The 21,640-nt window shown below is 38.9% G+C and overlaps 1 protein-coding gene across 8 annotated transcripts in view; it reads right to left on the bottom strand.

Annotated features, from left to right (window-relative positions):
• CNTRL (centriolin) overlaps positions 1–21,640 on the bottom strand; it is a 36,898-nt gene that overhangs the window by 3,961 nt on the left and 11,297 nt on the right. For 6 of the 8 annotated variants that reach the window (XM_040606181.1, XM_040606184.1, XM_040606183.1 and 3 more), the window contains 27 exons: positions 19,768–19,921; positions 18,875–19,095; positions 17,998–18,174; positions 16,883–17,008; positions 15,368–15,513; positions 14,243–14,423; positions 13,046–13,225; positions 12,551–12,730; positions 11,870–11,986; positions 11,315–11,453; positions 10,376–10,515; positions 9,683–9,869; positions 9,129–9,433; positions 8,566–8,771; positions 8,200–8,392; positions 7,691–7,821; positions 7,420–7,560; positions 7,174–7,300; positions 6,523–6,687; positions 5,599–5,758; positions 4,752–4,867; positions 3,474–3,691; positions 2,895–3,052; positions 2,611–2,684; positions 1,721–1,909; positions 542–767; positions 32–237 (listed from right to left, as the gene is read on the bottom strand). In XM_040606181.1, coding sequence (XP_040462115.1) covers positions 32–237; positions 542–767; positions 1,721–1,909; positions 2,611–2,684; positions 2,895–3,052; positions 3,474–3,691; positions 4,752–4,867; positions 5,599–5,758; positions 6,523–6,687; positions 7,174–7,300; positions 7,420–7,560; positions 7,691–7,821; positions 8,200–8,392; positions 8,566–8,771; positions 9,129–9,433; positions 9,683–9,869; positions 10,376–10,515; positions 11,315–11,453; positions 11,870–11,986; positions 12,551–12,730; positions 13,046–13,225; positions 14,243–14,423; positions 15,368–15,513; positions 16,883–17,008; positions 17,998–18,174; positions 18,875–19,095; positions 19,768–19,921 — 4,563 coding nt within the window. Of the gene's footprint in view, positions 1–31; positions 238–541; positions 768–1,720; positions 1,910–2,610; positions 2,685–2,894; positions 3,053–3,473; positions 3,692–4,751; positions 4,868–5,598; positions 5,759–6,522; positions 6,688–7,173; positions 7,301–7,419; positions 7,561–7,690; positions 7,822–8,199; positions 8,393–8,565; positions 8,772–9,128; positions 9,434–9,682; positions 9,870–10,375; positions 10,516–11,314; positions 11,454–11,869; positions 11,987–12,550; positions 12,731–13,045; positions 13,226–14,242; positions 14,424–15,367; positions 15,514–16,882; positions 17,009–17,997; positions 18,175–18,874; positions 19,096–19,767; positions 19,922–20,953; positions 21,162–21,640 lie in introns of those variants that run through there. The other 2 variants (XM_040606189.1, XM_040606188.1) reach the window with 2 other exon arrangements.

Here is a 21,640-nt window from a genome sequence, read left to right as displayed (position 1 = left end):
CCCAAACATTCTCCCCTCAGCCAGGACTTACATGCAGTTTTCTTTCCAGCTGCATACTTTGCATTTTCATTGCTTCTTTCAGACTCCGAATTTGTTTTTCTGCTTTTTTCTTCTCTGATGCTATCTGATCTTGGAGATGGTTTAGTTCAGACTTGGAGACTTCCAGTTCTTTCTGAAGAGCCTGTATTTCGCTGTTTTTTTGTTGTAATTGTAATTCTTTTTCTGAGAGCTGATGTCCTGTAATTAACATTTTTTAACAACAATCCTGATTATCAGAAACATAAGTACCCTGGCATATTTCATACACATTACAAGTTTTTCAAACACATCATCTGCTGCACAATGGTGTAAAACACTGATGCCAGGTGAGAAGGGGACAGAACGCCAGCTGGCTTCAGAATTTCTGTTTTGCACAAGTCAATTTAAGGATCTAGAGTCAATCCACGTGCTGTATTAGCAACCAAGTGAGATTCACAGAAAAATGTTTGTTTCATTAGACTTAGAACACAGATGGAAACCACCAATTTGTGCAATGACTTACTGCTTTTTCTGACAGTTTCTTCAAGTGGTGCACATTGGGAATTCTCCTTTTCCAGCTTACTGAGGTCTTCTTCTGCCAGCCTTACTTTTGCTATTGTCTGCTCCAGTTTCTTCTGTTGATCTGTTAGCTCCTTTTCCAATCGTATTTTCTCATCTTTCACTTTAGCAGTATATTTTTTCAGGATTTTTCCTTCATGCTCTGACTTTTGCTTGAGGCGATGAAGAATCTGCCAAAAAACCCCACCGCTTCAAGCTGTAGCTAGTACCAACTCAATGAGAACACGATCACCAGAAAACAGTATAGAAGATAAAGCAGCATAAACTGTAAAGAATTGTAGTCTAACACTCCCTACTGACAAATAAAGTTTTATCAGTTTTTCTTGTCCCTCACTTTTGGTACAGCTCCCTCGGTTTTTCTTTTAGGTAACACTTTGTTGAAACTGCTCAGCCAACCTAAGTTAATTTTACTACAGGAATATATGATTAAGCCCTAATTTTTATCAACAGCTGATGGGCTTTGCACAGAAATACTGTAGAAGAGAACAAAAGCTAGCGGCCAATAACAATCCACTCAAAGTCAGAAGAAAACCCCAGAATAAAACATCCTGGATTTTTTTCTGCTTGGTTTTGGAATTGTGGAATGCAGCTGGAGTTAAGCTTTGATTTCATTTGCAATCCATTGTATCATTTCAGGTACTCTACATAGTGTGCTTATCTCCCAAAAGAAACCAACAGCATGGGAAGAAGTTCTCTGAACTATGTCCAGCTGCTATTATCTTGGCAGCTGACAGAACAGCATTATAGAGAATGATCTGTACCAGTCCATCTCCTCACCCACATCAGCTACACCAGCAGCCCAGACACAATGCTGCAGCACAGGGCCTGCCACTACATTAGCCCTTCTTGTGCTCACTGCTGACTTTACAGCAGTTTTGTTACCAGTTCAGTATAAGATGACCCTGCCAGGGAGGAAGACGCAGTACTTTGTTGTGCTACACATTAGTTTTCACTAAAACATAACTGAATGTTGAAGCTTTTTGTTTACTGCTGTTCCTCTAAAAATGAGGCCTGATGTTTCTTAAAGCACTGGTATATTATTTGTAAACTTGCACCCAAAACTTTTTGGCCTGCGTTATTTTTTAGGTCAAGAGAAAGTGAGGGAAGCTGGCAGGCTCATTACCGCTTCTTGTTCGGCTAGCTCTGTTTCTTTCTCTTCAATCTCTTCCTGGAGCTGCTGCAGTTTGTCCTCCCTCTTTTTCTGTCTCTCTTGGCAATCCTTACATTTCCTTAAATACTCTAGGATATCTTCTTTCAGGGTTGCCCGCTCTCTAACCAACTCATCCTGACGCCTTGTATTATCTTTCAAATCCTGCAATATAAAATACAAAATCAAGTGACATAACTAGTGGGTAAGAGTAACAGCTCTGGCTAAAAGGCTGGCATTTGAAAGAATGTAACTGAACACTCCAAATCACACTGAAGGTCACCGTCCATTTAAACTAGCCACCGAGTGAATTAACACAACAGGAACCATCAGATGAAGAGCCAAAAGATGCTGTTTTGTTTTGGGTTTTGTGTTGGGTTTTTTGTTTGGTTTGTTGGTGGTTTTTTTTTTTTTTTTTTAATAAAGAAGAGTATCTTCTTCCTAAAAACAATAAACCAGGGTTCTGGATTGTTTTTCTAGAAAGAAGATGAATTCAAAACTAAACAAATCCACAAAACCTGAATCTCCACCAAAGCAAACAACCAAAACCAAAGCAAAGCCACACACTCCCAATTGGTACAAATGATCTGACTATGGGAGTTGTCACAGCTGCCACGCAAACAGAAAACCCAGAAGAGAAATTTGGTTTGGTACCCACTGCAGTCCAAATCACTCCAAACTCAGCACAAACATGGCAATAAACTCACCATTGTTTATTAGCTGTGCAAGGCTCTGACGTTGAGCTAGTGTGCCTAGGTGAAAAACAGGTGATGGACTGCAACTGTTGTAATAAATGACACCCCTCGTTTCTGCGCAATGATCCTACCCACTATGTGAAAACAAGTAGGTACTTCACTAAAACTAACCTGTTCTACTAGTTGAAGCTGTTGCCTGGAGTGATCTAATTCTCCTTTCAGTGTTTCTAGTTCTTCCTTTTTTTCTAGGAAAATAATTGGCAGAGATTTTCAATCAGCAACTTGAAAAAAATTTGAAAGTTTCCATCTTTTTGACCTGTTAAGTACTTTTTTTGCCTGTAAATATCTGAACGTTTGAATTTATTGGATATCTGATGTCATACAGTATAGCATGTCTTTTAACACAATTTCTCTTAAAACGTAATACAGGTTAAACCCAAAAAATTTATCTTTACCTTGAAGATCTTTCTGTACAACAATAATGCCTCCATCCAGTGACTCTTTTTGTTTGCTCAGTAGATCTACCTCCTGCTGCAGGTTTTTAACATCCAGTTCCATTTTTTCTACATTGGACAAGGCAGCTCTTCTCGCATCTTCAGTAGCAGTTAAGTCTCTGTAAAATGCAAATACATATTCTTGGTTTGTTGGAAGTACTTGGTGAGGACTAGAAAACAGCTGCATTTCAGTAAAAGTTCTCTCAGCTCAAGGGGATGCTACCTAGTAGTCATAAGAGCAGGACAGCTGTCCCATTCCAAGACTTAACATTTCGCTTTTCATAACATTTCTCACTGCATTGCCATGATACAATAAATGCTGTTGCATTCATCAGCTCCATCGCAGAGTATTTTCTGTAAGCCTGCTGGAGACATGGTTAAAATAAAACCGCCACAGGATATAAGAAACAGCATACTCTGTATAATTTGGCTTCTCAAAGTTATAGCTGTATTTTTAATTAGGATAAACAGATATTCAAGGCACTTCCCAGCCCTTCTGATCTTTGCAGAAAAAAAAAACCCCACATGTTCCTCCCCCACCTTCTGGTTTGTGAGAACTTCTTTTCCAAACTCTGACAGTCATCTTCAAGTTTTTCTTTTTCTTTATCCAAAGACTCAATATTGCTTTGCAGAATGCGTGCTTGAGAAACCAGACGTTCGTTTTCCTCACGTTTTTTCTGTAGTAGTTGCTCCTGCCAATCTACTTCCCCTTGCTGACACTGAAATAATCTCTGAATATTGTCCAATTTTAACTTCTCCTACAACAGAAGGTATTGCGAACACCACATTTATATGGTCAAGAAGTAGAACAAGCATTAACATCTTCAGCTGCAGCAGTTTAAAACCCTTCCATTCACACAGATCACACACAGGCTAGAGTACCCTCTGTAACTGCTGTATTGTAACAGGGATAAGTGCTTAAAGTGCCAGATTAATTTGTGTGTTTATGATGAAGGTTGGGATGAATATGAGCGTGAGGACTGGAAGATAAGGGGGCTATTCTTTGTTCCATCTTGTTTAACCACCATTTTTCCCCCCCTCCATATGAATGGCACATCCCTTCATCACAGGGATTTTGAGAGAATGACCACTTTAAGTGCTGTGAGATGCTCAGGTAATGTAGTAAGGTGATCACTTTAACAGATCACAGTAATAGAAAGGGGTCAAGTTTATTGACCAGTCTCTTCTTTTCCCTGTCCTTCACAGAAAGAGTAAAAAGAGAAGAGGTAAAGTCTGCTTATACATGCTTATAAAAGCTCTCTTAGCAAACACATTAGATTTTCTGGAATTGCACAACTGCATAAAGCAGGGCTATCCGGGACTGACTTAACAATCCTGTAGCTACCTCGAGACTGCCAAAGGGATGCTGCTGATCCCTCTGCCCTCTGGCAGCAAAGCCGAATGTCTGTCTGTATTCATCAAAAAGAGAGTAGCTGACATAGCTTTTTCATGGTAGAGAAGATCATCCAGCTGAGTTAGAAGACTGTCTTCCATACTTACTGTTTGCAAGGAAGGACACAGAATCCAGATTAAAAAAAAAAAAAAGACTCTGGAAGCTAATGCTAAGAAAACAGTATTCATGGTTCTACAGCCACAGAAGAGCCTTCTGTCTTTTTGCCCTCTCTCCCTTACAGGCACCAAAAAAGTCCCATTATTTTAAAAGGCCTAAGCAGACTTAAGACTTTGCTGGATAAGCTGAAATCAGAATAGAAACTGATTTGAAAGTGTAGAGACTCTGCTACCCAGATCTGAACAGAACCACAGAACATGCAGATCTATTTTTCCAGTTACTGTATTAGCTACAGAAGGAATACTTACTTCTAGAACTGCAGCCTGAATCTTTTCTAGCTCATTGACCTTTTGGTCATGTTGTAGTTTCAAACCTTTAAGTTCATTATTTTCAAGCTCCAGCGTTTCCAGAACATGTTTCAGTTCTAATAAGGTGAAATAAACAAAACATTACTACAAGCACCTCAAATATATTCTGTCTGCAAAAAAAAGTCACCAAGGAAAATTAAAAGACACTATACTGATATCACCCTTGTAAAAACTCTTCACGTTTTCAACCGCTGTGTCAGACACACCACGTATTACGTCCTGTTCTACCAGCAAGTTTTGCAGGTCCCTAGGTATCCTGCTCTTCCGGCTCCCTGGAGAGTTAGTCTGGGACAGAATATCTGACTGATAAACAGTGAAATAAGGCATTTCAGATAAAGTACAGAAGTTGCAAACTGCCACTGCTTATACTTCCCACAGTCTGACAGGATGTTAACTGTCTCAAAGGAGGTTCCTCCATTTCCCCACACACCCTGATGTTTAATTCTGCTGTGAATGCAGCACAATTAGCTAATGTCTCCTAACCACACAGTGCTCAAGTGTGAGCTTAACAGATCAGTCCGGGCAATGGATTCATTCACATTTCTCTCCGGCATGAAAAACCCCCACCCCAAATACAAAGCAGCACAGAGCACTGCCTCAAATTAAGCAAAGGGTATCTGTCAGCTCTATATAAGCTACAAGAATTACAGGGAACTCTCTCTGCAGTTGTTCACAATATTTTAAAAGGACTGAGGAACACAAGACTGCAGCAATGTACAGCTAAGAGCTCTGACTGTATTTCTTTCCAATCTGCACAAAATGCTACCTAGTAAAACCAGGGACATACCTATCTTATGCTTGGTAATTTGCCCAAGTATTCCTTGAAGATTTTCTTCCTCTTTTCCAATATCCTTCTTTATGAAGGAAAGCTGTGTTCTTTTCTCATTGATCTGGACGTGCAGTTCTTTCCTCTCATTATTAAGTTCTTCCAGAAGTAGTTTTATTTCCTGTGGAAATGTATCAGTGTTAATTATTTGCCATTTTAAAGGAAGTTTTCCTTTAAATAGAAGTTGTAATTATTTATGAAATTTATGAAGTCTGCCACCGATGTTCTGGTAAATTTAATCCCAGAGTTTATAGTTACAATTAATGGTGTAAAACAAAAAATACCAAATATTTAGGTTAAAGTCTTGCTTGCTGACAATTAGTAGTAATCTTGTAAAAACTTTGATCTACAAGTCTGACTGTAACGCCATCATTCAAGTGAATTAACAGGTAGGCCTTAAAACAGAAAGTCAGACAAGAAGCCCCAGTAAGAAACCCACAAAATATAATTAACCTCGATACTTTGTCTTTATTTCAGAAAGCAAGCACAGGATCCTTTTTAAGTAAATGTGGATGGAGACAGAGAGCTGACTTATGCCAGCTTTGTTGTGTTTCCTGCACACTGATCAGACTGATTTGCTTCAGCAGCTTGTCTCAGCAACAGTAAGTCATTCAGAGACTTTTATTTAATGTAATTTTGTTCTCAAGGGACCAATTCTGTAAGTATTACTGTAACTGGTGAGTTCTACTTCTTATTTGTGTATCTGGACCAAACGCTTAGTCATCCAAAACTGTAAATTTGCTTGTTCTATTTTTCAGTGGGTTTTGGAAGGTCATAGAAAGCAAAACTGATTCTGTGGGAACTTTATGGGATGTTTTTGATACTTCTGTTCTTTTCCTGTTCTCCAGAGATAGAACAAATTGAAAACTCATTTGGAAAAGTTACTCTTATTTGGCGTAGTTTTTCATTTGCTTCAGTCTCTTCATCTTGAATTGCTCCTCTGAGGTCACCTCTCTTCTGAGAAATACAGTTTTCAAGGACATGGAGCTCTTCTCTTCCTTGATTTAACTGTTGCTCCAGAAACAAGAACTCTTGTTGGTGAGTAGTAATCTACAATGTAGAAATTTAACAGAAGAAGCATCTGAAGGCTTTTACTTTTGTAGCTACACACATGCACAAGTGCAGTACACTGTTCCCTGTCAAGAGATTTATTTGAACTGCATAATGTGTAAGGATCCCATCAAAGCAATTAAGTTTTATTTGCTCAACCTGTATAATAAAGCCAATACTAAACACTAAGTTCTGATCTGGGCAGTGCAGTCCTGTACCTCAGAAAATTAAGTTTTTTACTCTGAAATTTAGTAAAGATTGTCATAGAGAACTCTGGAGTAACATTATGCAGGAATGCCAGAGATTGGTATCATACTTATAAATTACAAGACATAACAAGGACACTTACAATTACCAACATTAAAACAGACTTAAAAATTAAGTTCTTCAGTCAGACAAGGCAATTCAGAATCAAAGATTTCTCAGCTTTCAGTTACATCAAACCCAACAAAATGAGTAGTCCAGAGTTAGTAAGATAAGCCTTACCTGGTTTCTCAATCTTTCAAGTTCAGTTTTCTTGCCCTGAAAAAGGCTTTCTATTTCTCCAAGGATTTGGAGGTGATGTTCTTCATTACCTTCTGCAACTTGAATATCTCCTTGAAGCTTCTGAAGACTGACAGTGAAGATAAAACACAACTCAGAAGAAACAAGAACACCGTAGGAAGTAACTTATTGGATGAGGACATCTTTATTTTGTCTAATATAGCTTATGGTAAATTAAAAATACTTCACCTTTCAGTTAGCACTTCTATCTCCTGGTTTAATGACTGGAACTCAGAGTCTCTTGCCGCCACCATTTGGTCCATTTCCTTCAACATACCTTCTTGTTCCCTCTTACGCTGTTCTAAATTCCTTTTATCTGCCTGTAACAACCTGAAGAAGCATTTATGCCTTTTCATATTAACATTTTAACAGCTCTCCCTCTCCAAAAGCACTATCTTTGTATTTGAAAGCATCTTGTTCTCCTCTCCCCATTTCATACAAACTCACAAGAACAGCGTACCTTAATTGCTGATCTGCTCTCGCAAGTTTAAGGGCCATTTTCTGAGCCCTTCGCTCTAGCTCCTTTGCTTTAGTTTCAGTACGGGACAGACTCTTTTGGGCATAATTGTACTTCTGAACAGCATCTTTAGTCTAGAGCAAAAATTAAAGATTATTAAGACAATACATTCCCATCTTATACTTCCCACATCCATAACTTGTAGGTTTGCCATCTACAGATAACCTCCTTCTTGCTGGAATATTCCATTTGAGCTTTCTCCCTCTCTATACCATGAAGCAGAACCTTTTCTCCTCTCTTGTCCACAGTGGAAAATCTTGCTTCTCTTTGGCAAGGACTGAAACATTTTCTTTCAGCACAAGTTATCCCACAACTTATTTTCATATAGAAACATTCTGAGAGGCTTCAGATTATCCAAGCGAAAAAGCATTTAAACAAAAATCCTTTGCTTAAAACAACCTTAATGCAAAAGACAAATTCTTTCTGTGCTTAAGAGTTAGGGTTTTACTTACTTTCCCCCGCATGCTCTCAAGTTCCACTTCAGCTTCTGAAAGTAGCCTATCTGCCTCTCTGAGCTCTGCTCGTCGTTTCAGAAGAGTCTTCTCTATACATTCAATTTCGCCTGCAATATCTTCATGATGTTTAAGAGACTTTTCTAGTTGAAATTCTGCAATAATGTTGTCACTATACCCTTCAATAACGTCCCTAAAAGGTCAGGAAGGAAGACATGGAATTAAAATACAAAATGCCAGAGGCCCAGAGCCTCTTGAAGTTCTAGTCCATTTACATCAACTGTCAAAACTGACTTTTATTAGAAAAAAAAATGTTAGGCATTTCCATATGCTCACTTTAAATGCATTCTAGTGCAAGGTCCTTACTTGCATTTGTTCTGTTTTTGAGCTGCTTGCTGTTGCTCTGCTACTTCATGTTCCAACTCCTCTCTCTCAAGCAGAAGTTCTTCAATGTTTCGTTGCAATTTTTCCACTTTTTTGCATTTATGCTCAGCTGCCTCTGACCATCTATCTTTGTATTGCTGAGACTTTAAGTAATACACAGTGTCTTCTAGCTTCAAGACTTCACTCTCCTACATACAAGAAATACAAACCCAACTAAACACACACACAAAGAATAAAAATCAAGACCTATTTTCTATTTCACTTCTCCTGAAACAAATGAGCAGGTACTGATAGCAAACATCAAACTATTAGCATTGAAGGTAGAGCATTCTTATCACCAAGCTTGCTCAGATCCAGAACCTTCCTAGCAGGGACTTTTTTTTTTCCTAAAAACCTGACTTAATCTGTGAAAATGAGGTTTTGCTTTTTTGCCACCCCCTGGCCCCCCTTTTTTTGGGGGGCAAAGCATACATTAACATGCTCCCAATCCATTCTTAAGTCAATTGCCTATGGTTAACCCTGCAGCTTACAGCTCTGTATCTTACCAAATCATGATGTTCAGGCACATTGCAGTGAAGCACTCCAACAGGAATGAGTGGGACAGTGAAGTTTGGAGGAAGAGGGCCATAAACAACTTGGGCTCCCACAGGAGGTGGGCCATAGATAACAGATCCAGGAGCAACTGAATCTCCACCTGCAGGAGGAGGCCCATAAACCACAGTTCCCTGAGGTACAGGAGCACCATCTGGAAGGACTGTGTAAATAACTGTACCAGGTGGTGGTACAAAGGGAGGGTCTTTGTGATCATGAGTTTCTTCATTTCCTTCACCATCTTCTTTTGCCCTCCTATCTTAAAAAAAACCAATAAATATATTTTAAAATCACTTTTTCATTAAAAGACATTCTTCAAAGGCACATTTCGAATCCTATGTGATGTACAAAAACCTAATAAATGCTGCTTAAACTGGATAACGAGTTCAACAGTAATAAACATTTATAATTCACTCATGCACATAAAAAAAAAAAATCACTATGAACTCTTAAGCAAGCCCACCTTCAGTATGCTCCTAAACATTCTGAGACCACGAGAATGACCTACCTTTACCAGAATTTCTTTTGTGCAACCTCTTTCTGACTGGTGAGTAAACCCAACATCCTCCTTGATCGGGCAAGTCTTCCTTCCTGCACTGCCTGTCCTGACCACCCCCTCCTCTGAGTATGAATGGGCCAGAACATCGTAAACAAACTCCAGAATCTTTTGTGCTGCCGGAAGCTGGAGTTGAAGCCTAAAGAAAAAAAATCCATATATGTTGATCTAAAAATAAAAAAATCATGTAAAATAATTATCTGTTGTAGACATTCTAAAGCACTGATTCCCCCCCCCCCCCCCCCCCCCAAGAACGGGCTATACATACTCTGCTTTCTCTCACTTCCAAGCATGATGCTGCTTCAAAAGGTGAGCACTAAATATATTTTACCAATATTTATCTTAAATTCAGACAAATGCTGTTTTGCAAGAAATGTTTGCCTGCGACAACCCCTTTTAACTTTTACGCAAATGAATTTACAGTACTACACTGTGAATAACTGTCTCCAAATTTTGCATGCACTAGATTCCTATTATTACACAGTAACAGACTTTATCAGGGAACGTTTGCATATGTGTGGTTTCCGTATTTCTCTTACATGCCAGCTAGTATTTTTTTCTTAAGCTTCTCCCAGACCTAGCATGTTTATAATGGACTTTCCCATATCAAATTGCTTTCCATATAATAGAACTTTTATTTCTGACCTGTGAGGATGGCATGTAATACCAGTATCCCCTTCTTTTCAATGGATCTGCTATACTTGTGATATAATCATTCTGGTATGAAAGCACATTTTTGAGCGCTGCAATTTCATCTTGTAAGTTGTCAATTTCATCTTTGCTACCTGTAAATTAATCATAGTTTTACATGCTTATAAGGCAAATAATTAAGTCATAAATGCTGCATTCAGCTTTTCCCTCATTGTTATCCTGTTAAGCTGAAACAATATTAAAAAAAATTAATTGCCGGGGAAACAAACTAAACGTTACTATATAGTGATGTAGATATACACTGGCCCTTGCAAGTTTGTCACTTTAGGACTGTAGAAACAAAAGTTCACATACAGGTAACCGATGCTCTTTTCTCTGGTTAAACCACACCACCTTACATGGAGAACTCTGACAATGTTCCAGAGCAGTAGAAACAGAATGCACAGCACAATTACAGTTTTCTAAATAGTTGTAAAATGTCTTGTTAATACAAACTAATGAAAAATAACACACTGCCACTCTGATTTTCAAACTGATGAAAAACTTAATTAAATTTCCAAAGATCATGTGCCATGTCAACTGGCAAAGCCAGAAACCTAGACATGCTAGTGCCACTGGCTGGTCTTAACTATCCATAGCCTCCCTTCTTCGTATTTCAAAAAGCAAAGACTCATACGCTTCACGTAACTGCACTGTGTCTTGTTGTTTGCTTAATACACATAGATACAGAGAAGCCACTGAAGCACAGTGATTGAAAGACAGAATGTATGCTGTGTAGAACTGTACAGGAAGGTATTCTGAGCAGTTTATTCTCCTAGAATAAACTTGCAGAGCTCTGAACAGCTTCTCAGATCAAACAGCAAGAAATACCGAGAGGAAAGTGAAGTCTTCTGCATCTGTGCTTATCTGCAAGAACTGGAGAGAAGAGATTACCTGTCCTGGTATTATCCAACAACCGTCTTAAACGGTCAATTTCTGCCTTTTGTTGCTCCATAGCTTCATTTAATTTATGAGTTTCAAACTTCTGAGTGCCTGATACGACAGTCTCCTCACCAGCTTTCTCCATTTCACGCTGAAGATATTTAAAATATATAGTTTAAATCAAAGCAAATTCAATTTAAATTACACTGCGCTAAAACTTACTTAAAACTTTCCCATCCACCCCTACAAAAATACTCATTCAGCAAAATGCATGTACCACTTTGATGCAACAAAATTGTTCTTCCCATCCCCTCCTATGACTGAGGTTTACAGACATAGCCATGTAAAGGCATTCAAGTGAACATGTGATAGTTTTCCTTAAAAGTCTGCTACTCCAGTCAGATTTTAATTCTGTTCTTTGGCAGACATCAGGGAAGGGAAGAACACTGACAGGAAATCTTGAGGAAGGGCAGGGCAGGCACCTCTAAATACGGCATTTTCAGAAACTCACTGAATATATCTATTTTATCCTACTCATAATATAGAGCAAACATCACTCCAACCTACTTGTTCTTCATTTTCTTTGAGGAGATGTTGTAACAATTCTATTTCTGCTTCTGCTCTGGCAAGATCTTGAGCTGCACGAGCTGCCTCAGCACAGAATTCTTTGGTTTCCTCAATCTCCTAAAATTGAAATTTTAGTTTGAGCTTCAGTTTGCAATGCACTCCACAAGCTTGCAGCTGTCTCATGCAGCTTTCTGAAAAGCTGACTGATAAGAAGTATCACAACCTGTCTTTTCTAGAATTCCAGAAATCGGTGATGTAAAATCATGTTTCTCCTTTAACTTTATAGTATGTCTACAGAGATGTTAGTATGTAGCCAAAAATGGTTCCCAGTTTTAAAACTTGAAGTTTAAGCACAAACTTCCATCATCCTTTCTTTTACTTTTCTGTCTTACATTATGTATTCATGTTGTTTGACTTTCAGTTAATAGGAGATTAAACTTGCCTCTCCCTCATCTTCTAACATACAGCAAGAACACCTGTCCACACCCAAATTTATGCAAGCAATCATCTACTGTATTTCAAGATGAGACTCCACCTGAAGCAAGAGCTCCTGTGCAGCAAGACAACTCAAAATAAAGCTCTGAAGCTGAATTTAAAACACAACACTAGGACTGCTACCATTCTGATAGCATTAGAAAGCACTACTTGTATACAAGCAATTAATTATCAATGTTGATTTACCTCAGCTCGCTCCTGATTAATTTTGAGAACAGTCCCATGAAGAGCCTTTAGCTGATTTTTAGCAACAGAGAGCTCTGTGGCTGCCAGTTTATCTGAAGTGCTGACTGCTCTCTTTAATTCCTTCAATTCTTTATGCAGACTGACAAATTGCATTTGTGCCCTGGCATCTTCTATTTTTTTCTGAAACCAGAAAAACAACAGGTTTTATATGTTTTAAGTAAAAAGCAGCATGGAAAAAAGGCTTTCTCTTGGTACGACTTCCCCCCCTGCCCTCCGCCAATTTGTATTATATGCACAGAAGCAAAGCAGGAAAAAAAACCCTAAAGCAAGGACAACCAATAAAATCCAAGGGAAAAAAACCCCCACATTATTTAACCTTTGTGTTCCTTCCTGTATTTGATCTATCCTAGAAAGCAAAATAATTCCTAAGTTACTGAATCTTGTTTTCCTGAGCAATCAAACACAGTGCATGAACTTGTCCTTAGCCATTCCTACCATTTTTTCTAACTCTTCCAGTTGAGCAAGCATTGTCTTTTTCTCTTCATCTTCCTTTTGGAGCTGTTGATAAGCAAGGCCCTGAATTTCTTCCATGCTCTTTATTTTTTCACGTAATTGTTGAGTTTCATTCTTTAACTGATGGACCTTGTTCTTATTCTGCCCGTTTGCAACTTTAACCTACAAGTGAAGTAAGACAGAATGAGTAGCCAGATATTTTTTTTTCCCCAATAAAAAGCCATGCTATTTTAGTTATTTAAAGAAACAAATTTTCAGGAAATGCAGTTACCAGCATACTTTGTACCAAAAAAAAAAGGAAAAAACCTGTTTTGCCACTGTAACCATTTACATTTTAGAAGTGCTCAAGTTATTTTGGCAGTGGTATGTATAGTGATCTATTAAGAATATTGATGGCTGTATTTTTCTACCTATAATTGAACTCTTTGTTGTCTGAGATTTACTGAGTCTAATGTCTAATTCACCAAATAATCACGCAAAAATCATAAATACTATTAATAAAAAAATAAAATCAGATTCCAGTTACATGAACACCAAAAAGTGGGTCTCTCCTTGTTATTACACAGCTAAAAAACTGCTTGTGCATTAAAATGTCCACATTAAACCCTTCTCCAAGGAACATTTTTGCAAACTTTATATAACAAAAGCCAACAAAAGGAGCGTATGTCCTGTCAGATACCAAATTTTAAACAATCTTAAGTACAAGAGAGTGTTTTAAGTTTTTCTGTCTTAAAAAAAGCCTTTAAGCCTACAAAGGCTGCGATAACACAAAAGCAAGCAAGAATAGCTGATATATTTCACTACTTTAACAAGAATTTTACAGTATACACAGCATGAAGTGGTCATTTATTTGTTTTCCCTCTTCAGAAGCTTCTGCCTGGTTATACAGTTTCTTTATCATGAAAACTACTACATGACATACATTTGTGCACAACACGAATCTAGTTTAGTATTCTTTCTAATCACAAGTAACGTGTTGCATCCTCCTCTGATGCAAGTTGTCAAATTTATTTCTAACAAGCAAATGTGTTAGTCTATCTTCAGTAAAATTACACTCCTCTGCAAGATGGGAGGGTAGCAAAGCTACATCTGTAGTGAAACTTGATCCTTCAGCTGCAAGTTACAATTTTTAGACCAAGGTGAAAGTCTTACTCTTGGTTTTGTTGTTTTGATACGTGCCTGTCTATATTTCTCCTGTATCTCTTCCAGTTTTTCCTGCTGGGATACCATTTCTTCCTGGAATTGTCTCTGTCTAGCCCATGCTTTCTCTTTTTCCCTCTGAGCATCAGCAAGGATGTCATTAAATTCTTTCTGCAGATTTACAAGGCTTTTCCCTAAAACATCAGCTGAATTCTGACATCTGAAAGAGAAACAATCCAGGTTCCAAGACAGAAAACAGCAATTTTAAATTGTGATACCAGAGAGTGAAATAATGAAGCCTAATACAATAGTAAAAGTTCAAGACATCCAAAGTAAATTAATTCAGGTGTGCAGCACTAAACATGTTACACTGCACAGACAGACCTCCATCCTGGCTCAACTTCCCCCAAAGAGGGGAAAGATGTTTTCCCTGTTCCTTGCAGTGAAACCCAAGAGGCCTGTGCATTTCCCTCGGTAATATAATTACTGAGTTCAGGTGACATTCTCTTAAAAACCACAGGGTGCTGAAGTTCATGGCTGAACTGCTCCAAGTTGCACGCAGTAGGATGTGGCATACATACCTTGTTGCTCTCGTTGAATCATTCAGGTTTGAAAAGACCCGACGTAACCGTTAACACAGCACTGCCAAGTCCACCACTAAACCATGTCCCAAAGCACCATGTCTATGCAACTTTTAAATACGTCCAGGGCTGGCGACTCCACCACTTCCCTAGGCAGCCCGTTCCAATGCTTGACAACCTTTTCGGTGAAGGAATTGTTCCTAATACCCAATCTAAACCTCCCCCCTAAGCAACTTGAGGCCATTTCCTCCTGTCTTATTGCTTGTTACTTGGAAAAGACCAACACCCACTTCGCCACAACATCCTTTCAGGTACCTGTAGAGAGCAAGGTGGTCAGCCTCCTTTTCTCCAGGCTAAACAACCCCTGTTCCCTCAGCTGCTTCTCATCAGACTTGCACTCCAGACCCCTCATCAGTTTTGTTGCCCTTCTCTGGACATGCTCCAGCACCTCAGTGCCTGTCTTGTAGTGAGGGGTCCAAAACTGAACACGGTATTTGAGGTCCGGCCTCACCCATGCTGAGTACCAGGGCACGATCACTACCATTTCACATGAACAAATCTAACACTATTCTATTTTACTCACGTAATCTCTCCAACTCCTGTCTGAAGCTTTTGCTTGAGCTCATTTATACGAGCTAAGACTTCTTCAGGATGAATTAAGTTACCAACCACATGGTTTAGCTGATTCTGAATATCTTTAAGCTGTTGTTTCAAGAGATTGTTGTCTCCCTAAGAAAAAACAGATAAAATCCACACAACTATAAGTATACAAATGCACAAACGATAAAAGCTATAATTTTTAATACTTAGATCTGTTTTGGTGGTTTTGTTGTTGATGTTGGGTTTTTCAGGGCTTGGGGGGTTGTTGGTTTTCTTTTTCTGTTTTTTAAATACAGTCCAGACTTTCCCCCCCGCCCCCCGACGTGGCCTGAACCAGTATCAACGACAAAACAAGAACACCCCAAATAATCTTTGCCTTTCAGTTTCCTTTTGTATGTTGAAAAATACTTCAATGTCAGTTCAAAAATGATCTTATCCTTTCCTTAAACTAAGGAAGTACTGTCTTTACATAAGAAAAGCCCAGTGACACACAGAAGCCTATCACACTGTCTATCCATACACTGTGCCAGCCACTAGACCGAGGAATCACATCTGTCCTGAGCCCATAGCTCTTCAGCTCTTCTCTGCACATTGGCAAGCTTCAGCAAAAGTGACAGTACTAATGTCTGGCAAAGATCCTTTATAAGCTCTTCCCGATGTGGTCTGGCCGATGGACTAGATGATTGTTGTAGGCCCTATCCTGGTGGTCATTGTATCCCCTGAGCAGTATGTGAGATGGTAAAAAGGGATCCGATGGATACAAAGGACTGAACCCAGCCTTCCCACAATGGTAGAAACTGCTTTAAATCACCTAGCACTTTAAAAAATAAAATAAAATCAAGGGAGTCTCTTTGCCAGCCACATTCTGGAGATCTTGAACACCAGTATATTACTCTTGCCTAGAGAAATCCCATTAATCGAGCCTTTCAGAAGCTTTAGGAAGAGGAACGCTCAGTTTATAACTCAGTTAAAATGAGGCACTGATCTGTGACACCATATCAAGGTAGAGGTGTTCCCATACACTTACGCAATGGCTGTGGGTTCAAGGATCACAAGCTCTGTTGCTTATTATACTTTGATGTCATTACTGGTCTGTGGCAAGTAAGCAAGATTCCTCAGAATCGCAACTTTAAATGGAGGCAGTAAGTTCTGCTTTAGGTATTGGATCAGGTTTTTTTCTTCTGTATCCAAATAGTTTTCTTACTGACATGTACTGGATAAAGCTTGTGGGCAATTAAGATACATGTAACAATCTATGAACCCCTCTACTGAGCAGCTCTGAAATGATTTCAAGGGTCAATCTAAATACCCAAAATAGATAAAAGACCATGGTGTAGTCTCTGGACAGGAAAATTGAAGTCAGGAAGTCATAAATACTACTGAACTTCAAAACAAGATGCATACAGAATCCTTTAACACCCTTATCGCTTTCCCCTTGCAGGAGTGGGGAAATCATACTGTTTATCAAGTAACTTATTAAAGGCAATAAATACTTCACCTGCAATTGTTTGAACTGAGAAAGGAGCTTATGGTTTTGCTGCTCCTTCTCTTCTACTTTCATCAGAGCATTCTCTAACAGTTGCCTTTCTTTTTCAAGTTCAGCTTGCAGAGCTGACAGTTCCATCTACAAACACAGAAACCCTTCAGATTAATACCCCCGCTCCTAACCCCAACCTGTTACCCAAATATACAACAGCTGTAATTCTTATAACAATATGACACCACCTCCTAAAAACCCCAACAGAACAACTCCAGCCATCCCAAATTAACCCAACATCACATCATATATATCTAACAGGTGTTTTTCCTAAAACATCATCATCAAGATTGGTATTGTAAATTCTAATCTAGACCTAGTATGAGCGTGTGCTACCCACTAGGTAACTAACAGATTTACGTTTTATCAGTGTTCTACAGAGACCTTCCAAGTTTTTCCTGAAACATCAAAACTGAAAAACTTGCAGGGGTTTGGGATGGATCACCACACTTTACTTTTTTGCATTCTCATTTCTGCCTGCAGTCTGGAATGTGTAGTTGGAATGTATCTTGCAAAAAAACAACTTGTTGATTTCTGACAAATGGAAACTGAACCAAGACAGTAGTTACTGTACATCATTATCATCCACAAATGCAAATGAGAACCCCCAACAGTAAGATAAAATGGGACTATATGAATTCAGGCATTCATTGCTCTTCCTCAGCTGAAAGCTATTACTTTATTACATATTACAAAATAAAAAGATTGCCTATAAGACTCATTTTTACTACAAAGAGCAAGAGCAAACTGTCTTTCACCTGTTTTTTTTTTTCACAGGACCACTTCAGTGTCACTTCTTTGACGGGTGCACAGTTATCTCTTTCCAAAACAATGCACATTATTATTTTCCTTTCAAATATGCCAAATACTCTCTATAGGGTCCCCAAATGATCTGTACCTTGCTTCAATGAAAAGTTATAAATCCTAGAAAACTGGTATCACCTTCCATTTGGGGACACACTTAAACCAAAAATTATTTGCAAATCAACATTGGAGATGTCGTATGAAGGAAAGTTTGTTCATCCCACGTCCTAGAGTAGATTACCCCTCTGGCAGCTCAAGAGCTTTGTTCTTACCTGGCTAAGTCGTTTCAGTCTTTCCAATTCTTCTTTTTGCTGACCGACTTCAGTGTCTTTGTCTCTTAGCTGGGCTTCCAGTTCAGCCTCATAGATGCTGGTGTCCTTTTGTGCTTCTCTAAGTATTTCATTTATTTCTTGCTGCTCTTGGAGTGCACTCTCTAGCATTTTAATTTCCTGGAATTTTACATTCATTTTAGAAGTATGCACACAGATGAGCCAGGATTTCTTAGAGTACACTGCCTCTCTTCCTCTGTTACTCAGGAACGCATCACCAATGTGACAGCAGGTAGATCAAAATGGACACTAACGCTAATCACTGAACACTGAAACTTAAAGCTAAGTGGCAGCACTACATACAAAGACCAGGTCGGCTACAGACTACAAAAAATCTATACTCCTTAGAAAGATATAGCTTAAAGTGATACACATTTGCCCCTGATATTAAAGTTCACATAAAGGCTTACCAGGATACTAAGACAGCTCTCAAGTAATTGGCTGATACGATAGATGCAAGCTAACAGCATATACATTCCCAGCTAGTGTCCAGAGTCTTCACTAACGCAATTCACTAGGATACCAACTGTGCACCCATTTTTAATAACGTCTGAAAGGTGAAGCCTGCATTTCTCAGACACCTTCCATGAAATACAGATTTCTGAGATCTTCGATAAGGTACAGATTTACTGTATGTCTCTTGAAACTGTTTTTAAATTCTGTTCTTAATACGCTTGGATACATCTAATTGAAGTTACCATATCAAAAAGTTATTTTGTCCAAGGAACTGTGCTTTGCTATTCCCAATGTGGTTATTGGCTTTTTTTTTTTTTCTTCTCGGTTATCTGAATTTGGGAAGAAACACAGTATTAAGCCTTACTTTTTTCATATTTTCCGCATCCATGGCAACTATTTCCAGGTTGTTTCTTTCCTCCTCTAGATCTGCCAATCTTTCTAGCAAAGATTCTTTATCCTTCTGCAACTTCTTGCATTCATCATTGGTTTGTTTTGCCTGACACTTAACACTTTCCAGATATTCCTGTAATCCAGTGATAATACTTTCTAAATCCCTTTTCAGTGCTTCATTTGTTGCTATTTGACCTGCAGAAATTGAAAAAAAAAATTGAGATAGTTAAGAAATCCCTCTTTTTTACAAAACAAACAAAACTACATTCCTTCATCTTCAAGACGTTCACCTATTGGAATATGTAGTAACAAGAAGTAACTAAAATTCAACCAGAAAATACCTGTGTTTTAAAGGCTAGGAGTTCCCCTATTACTGTATTAACCTGACCACTGGGAGAGTTAAAAAAGAAACTACAGTTCTTTGTGCATTCCTGCCCCCACCTAAGATGACATTTGTTACCTTTACACCTAAATCAATTTTGTTTCAGTTTTTATATTCATATTATTTTCTGGGATGTTTACTTTCACATAGACTAGTTGCACAGTAAATGTATACACAGATTTAGTTCATTGACTTTATTAAGCTTCCAAAACTTCTCCCCACCTTAAGAAAAAAAAAAAAAAAAAGAAAAAAGAAAAGAAAAAAACCCTTGCAAATTACCTTCCCCACCACATACAAGCAAGGTGAACATACTAAAAACAGTTTACCCAAAATGTCCTTTTAGATCAGTTAAGAACAGTTTTGCAATCTTTTCTTATACATGTCTCTATTTAATTTAAGCAAAGGTAAACAAAACTGAATCCTCAATTCAACTGTCATGTTATCCTAAATACACAAAATACTGTAAGACAAAAAGAAAAATTTACCATCAGTGAGCTGTTGCTCCAAGTCCCTGATTTCTTCTGTTTCCTTAGCAATCCTAGAGAGCATTTCATCCAGGCGACTCTCAAGCTGTCTGTAGTGTTTGTTCATTACATCAAAGTCCTGTTCTTTACTCAGTATTTGAGCTTTCATGTGAGCCTGTAAATTAACAGTTGGAAAGGTAAAGTGGGACAGCATCAACACAGATTAAAAGACTCAAATCAGTATTTTAGCTCAGTTCTGCAGCATCTTACTACTGGCAGTAAAAGTCCCAAGCGCAGCACGTGTTGTCATGACTGGGGGTTTTTTTTTGTTATTTTTCCTTGTTGCTGCCCCACAAAGAATGCCAGATAGGCAAGCATTATGTATGACTAACAGCATTGTTAGAAGTCTCCCCCTTGCCTGGGCATGATGAACAAGGCCCACATTTATAAACCATTACTCATAGCTACTACCTTTCTCCCAGCCTTTCCATTATTCCATTTCCTCTTTCAGTCAAGAGCAAACATGATTCTCTCCAGCAGCTTAAATCCTGTCATCCTGAATTGCCTTCAGAGTACATGATGCTTCAGAATGTGTCAGGTCACCACCCAAAGGAAAGCGCTCTGAACCACCAGCAAGTCAGGCCATCTTTAAGCACGTTTACTTAAAAGTAGGCTGGTTTTGTTTTGCTTTTGGTTTTTTAATGTTTGGGAAATACACCATGCATGCAGCTCACACAGACTTTGGTCAGGACTTCACGCATTTAGTATGAATTTTTCTGACTGTTTCAGCTGTATACAAAATTTGGTTATCAACACAATACAGTGCTGAAATTACAAATGACTCACCAGAAAAGTTGGAAAAATACAGAATTATACTGTCATGATAAAGAGACCCTTTTTCCTACTACAAAAAAAAATTGCACAAGTTTTTAAGTGTAAGTTCTTGGGAAAATCAATTATAAAGTTGCTTCTGTAACAGAAGTAACGGGTAAAACCAGAGCTTTCCGTATTTTTAACGTATTCAACCTCAAGTCATTTTTAGCAGTCACGTTAGTACAACCTGTCATCTTGTTAAAGACAAACCACCATTGGGCTTGCAAAAGTGAAATTTCAACAAGTAAAACCCAAGCGCCGGTGCTGCTGCTGAGTCACTTTGCTGCAGCTGCTGAACGTCACCAGGGCGCCGTTTGAACAACCGAACACTTACAGCTTTGCCTTTGTCTTTTCTTCCATCGGTATCATTTGCAAAACGCCCCACCCCTGGTCTAGAATTCATTTGGCTCAAGAAGCGGTATCTTCAGCATAGGAAGCGAAGAAGTAGTGTCCCGTCTTCTCCGGACGCTCCCGTCGCCGCAGCAGCGGGCTGGGCAACGTGAGCGCGGGCGGGTGGCCCCGCACCGCTTCCTGTGTTGCGATTTGAAGCGAGGGGCGGCTGGCGGGGAGGGGCGGCTGGCGGGGAGGGGCGGCTGGCGGGGCGGGGAGGGGCGGGGCTCCCCGGGAGGGGCGGGGCTCCCCGGCAGGGTACAACCCGCCCGCTACAGGCAGCCCGGAGGAGTTAACGGTGCTGGCGGTGGGGTTTTGAAATACTGCATTTTTTAAAAGTGTTTGCATGCCTCTGCCGGGGAAAAAAAAAAAAAAAAAAAAAAGCGGAGCCAAGCATAAAAATTCTTTCTTTGCACGCTTGAAAACATCAAGCTGGGCAGAAAAGCTCTCATTCCAAAAGACATATTTTAGAACTATTAAAAAATTAATTTCAATTCAATTAAAAATTTCTGCAAGCGTTTGCTGTACCTGACAACATTTAACTCATAATCAAATATCTTGCTTCCCTCGAGATTTAAAAAAAAAAAACCACCAAAACAAAAAGCAACAAACTATCAGGCTAGAGCTCTTC

Source organism: Falco naumanni, chromosome 9 (assembly GCF_017639655.2).
Source record: "Falco naumanni isolate bFalNau1 chromosome 9, bFalNau1.pat, whole genome shotgun sequence".
NCBI lineage: Eukaryota > Metazoa > Chordata > Aves > Falconiformes > Falconidae > Falco > Falco naumanni.
This window is presented reverse-complemented; position numbering and strand designations above follow the sequence as displayed.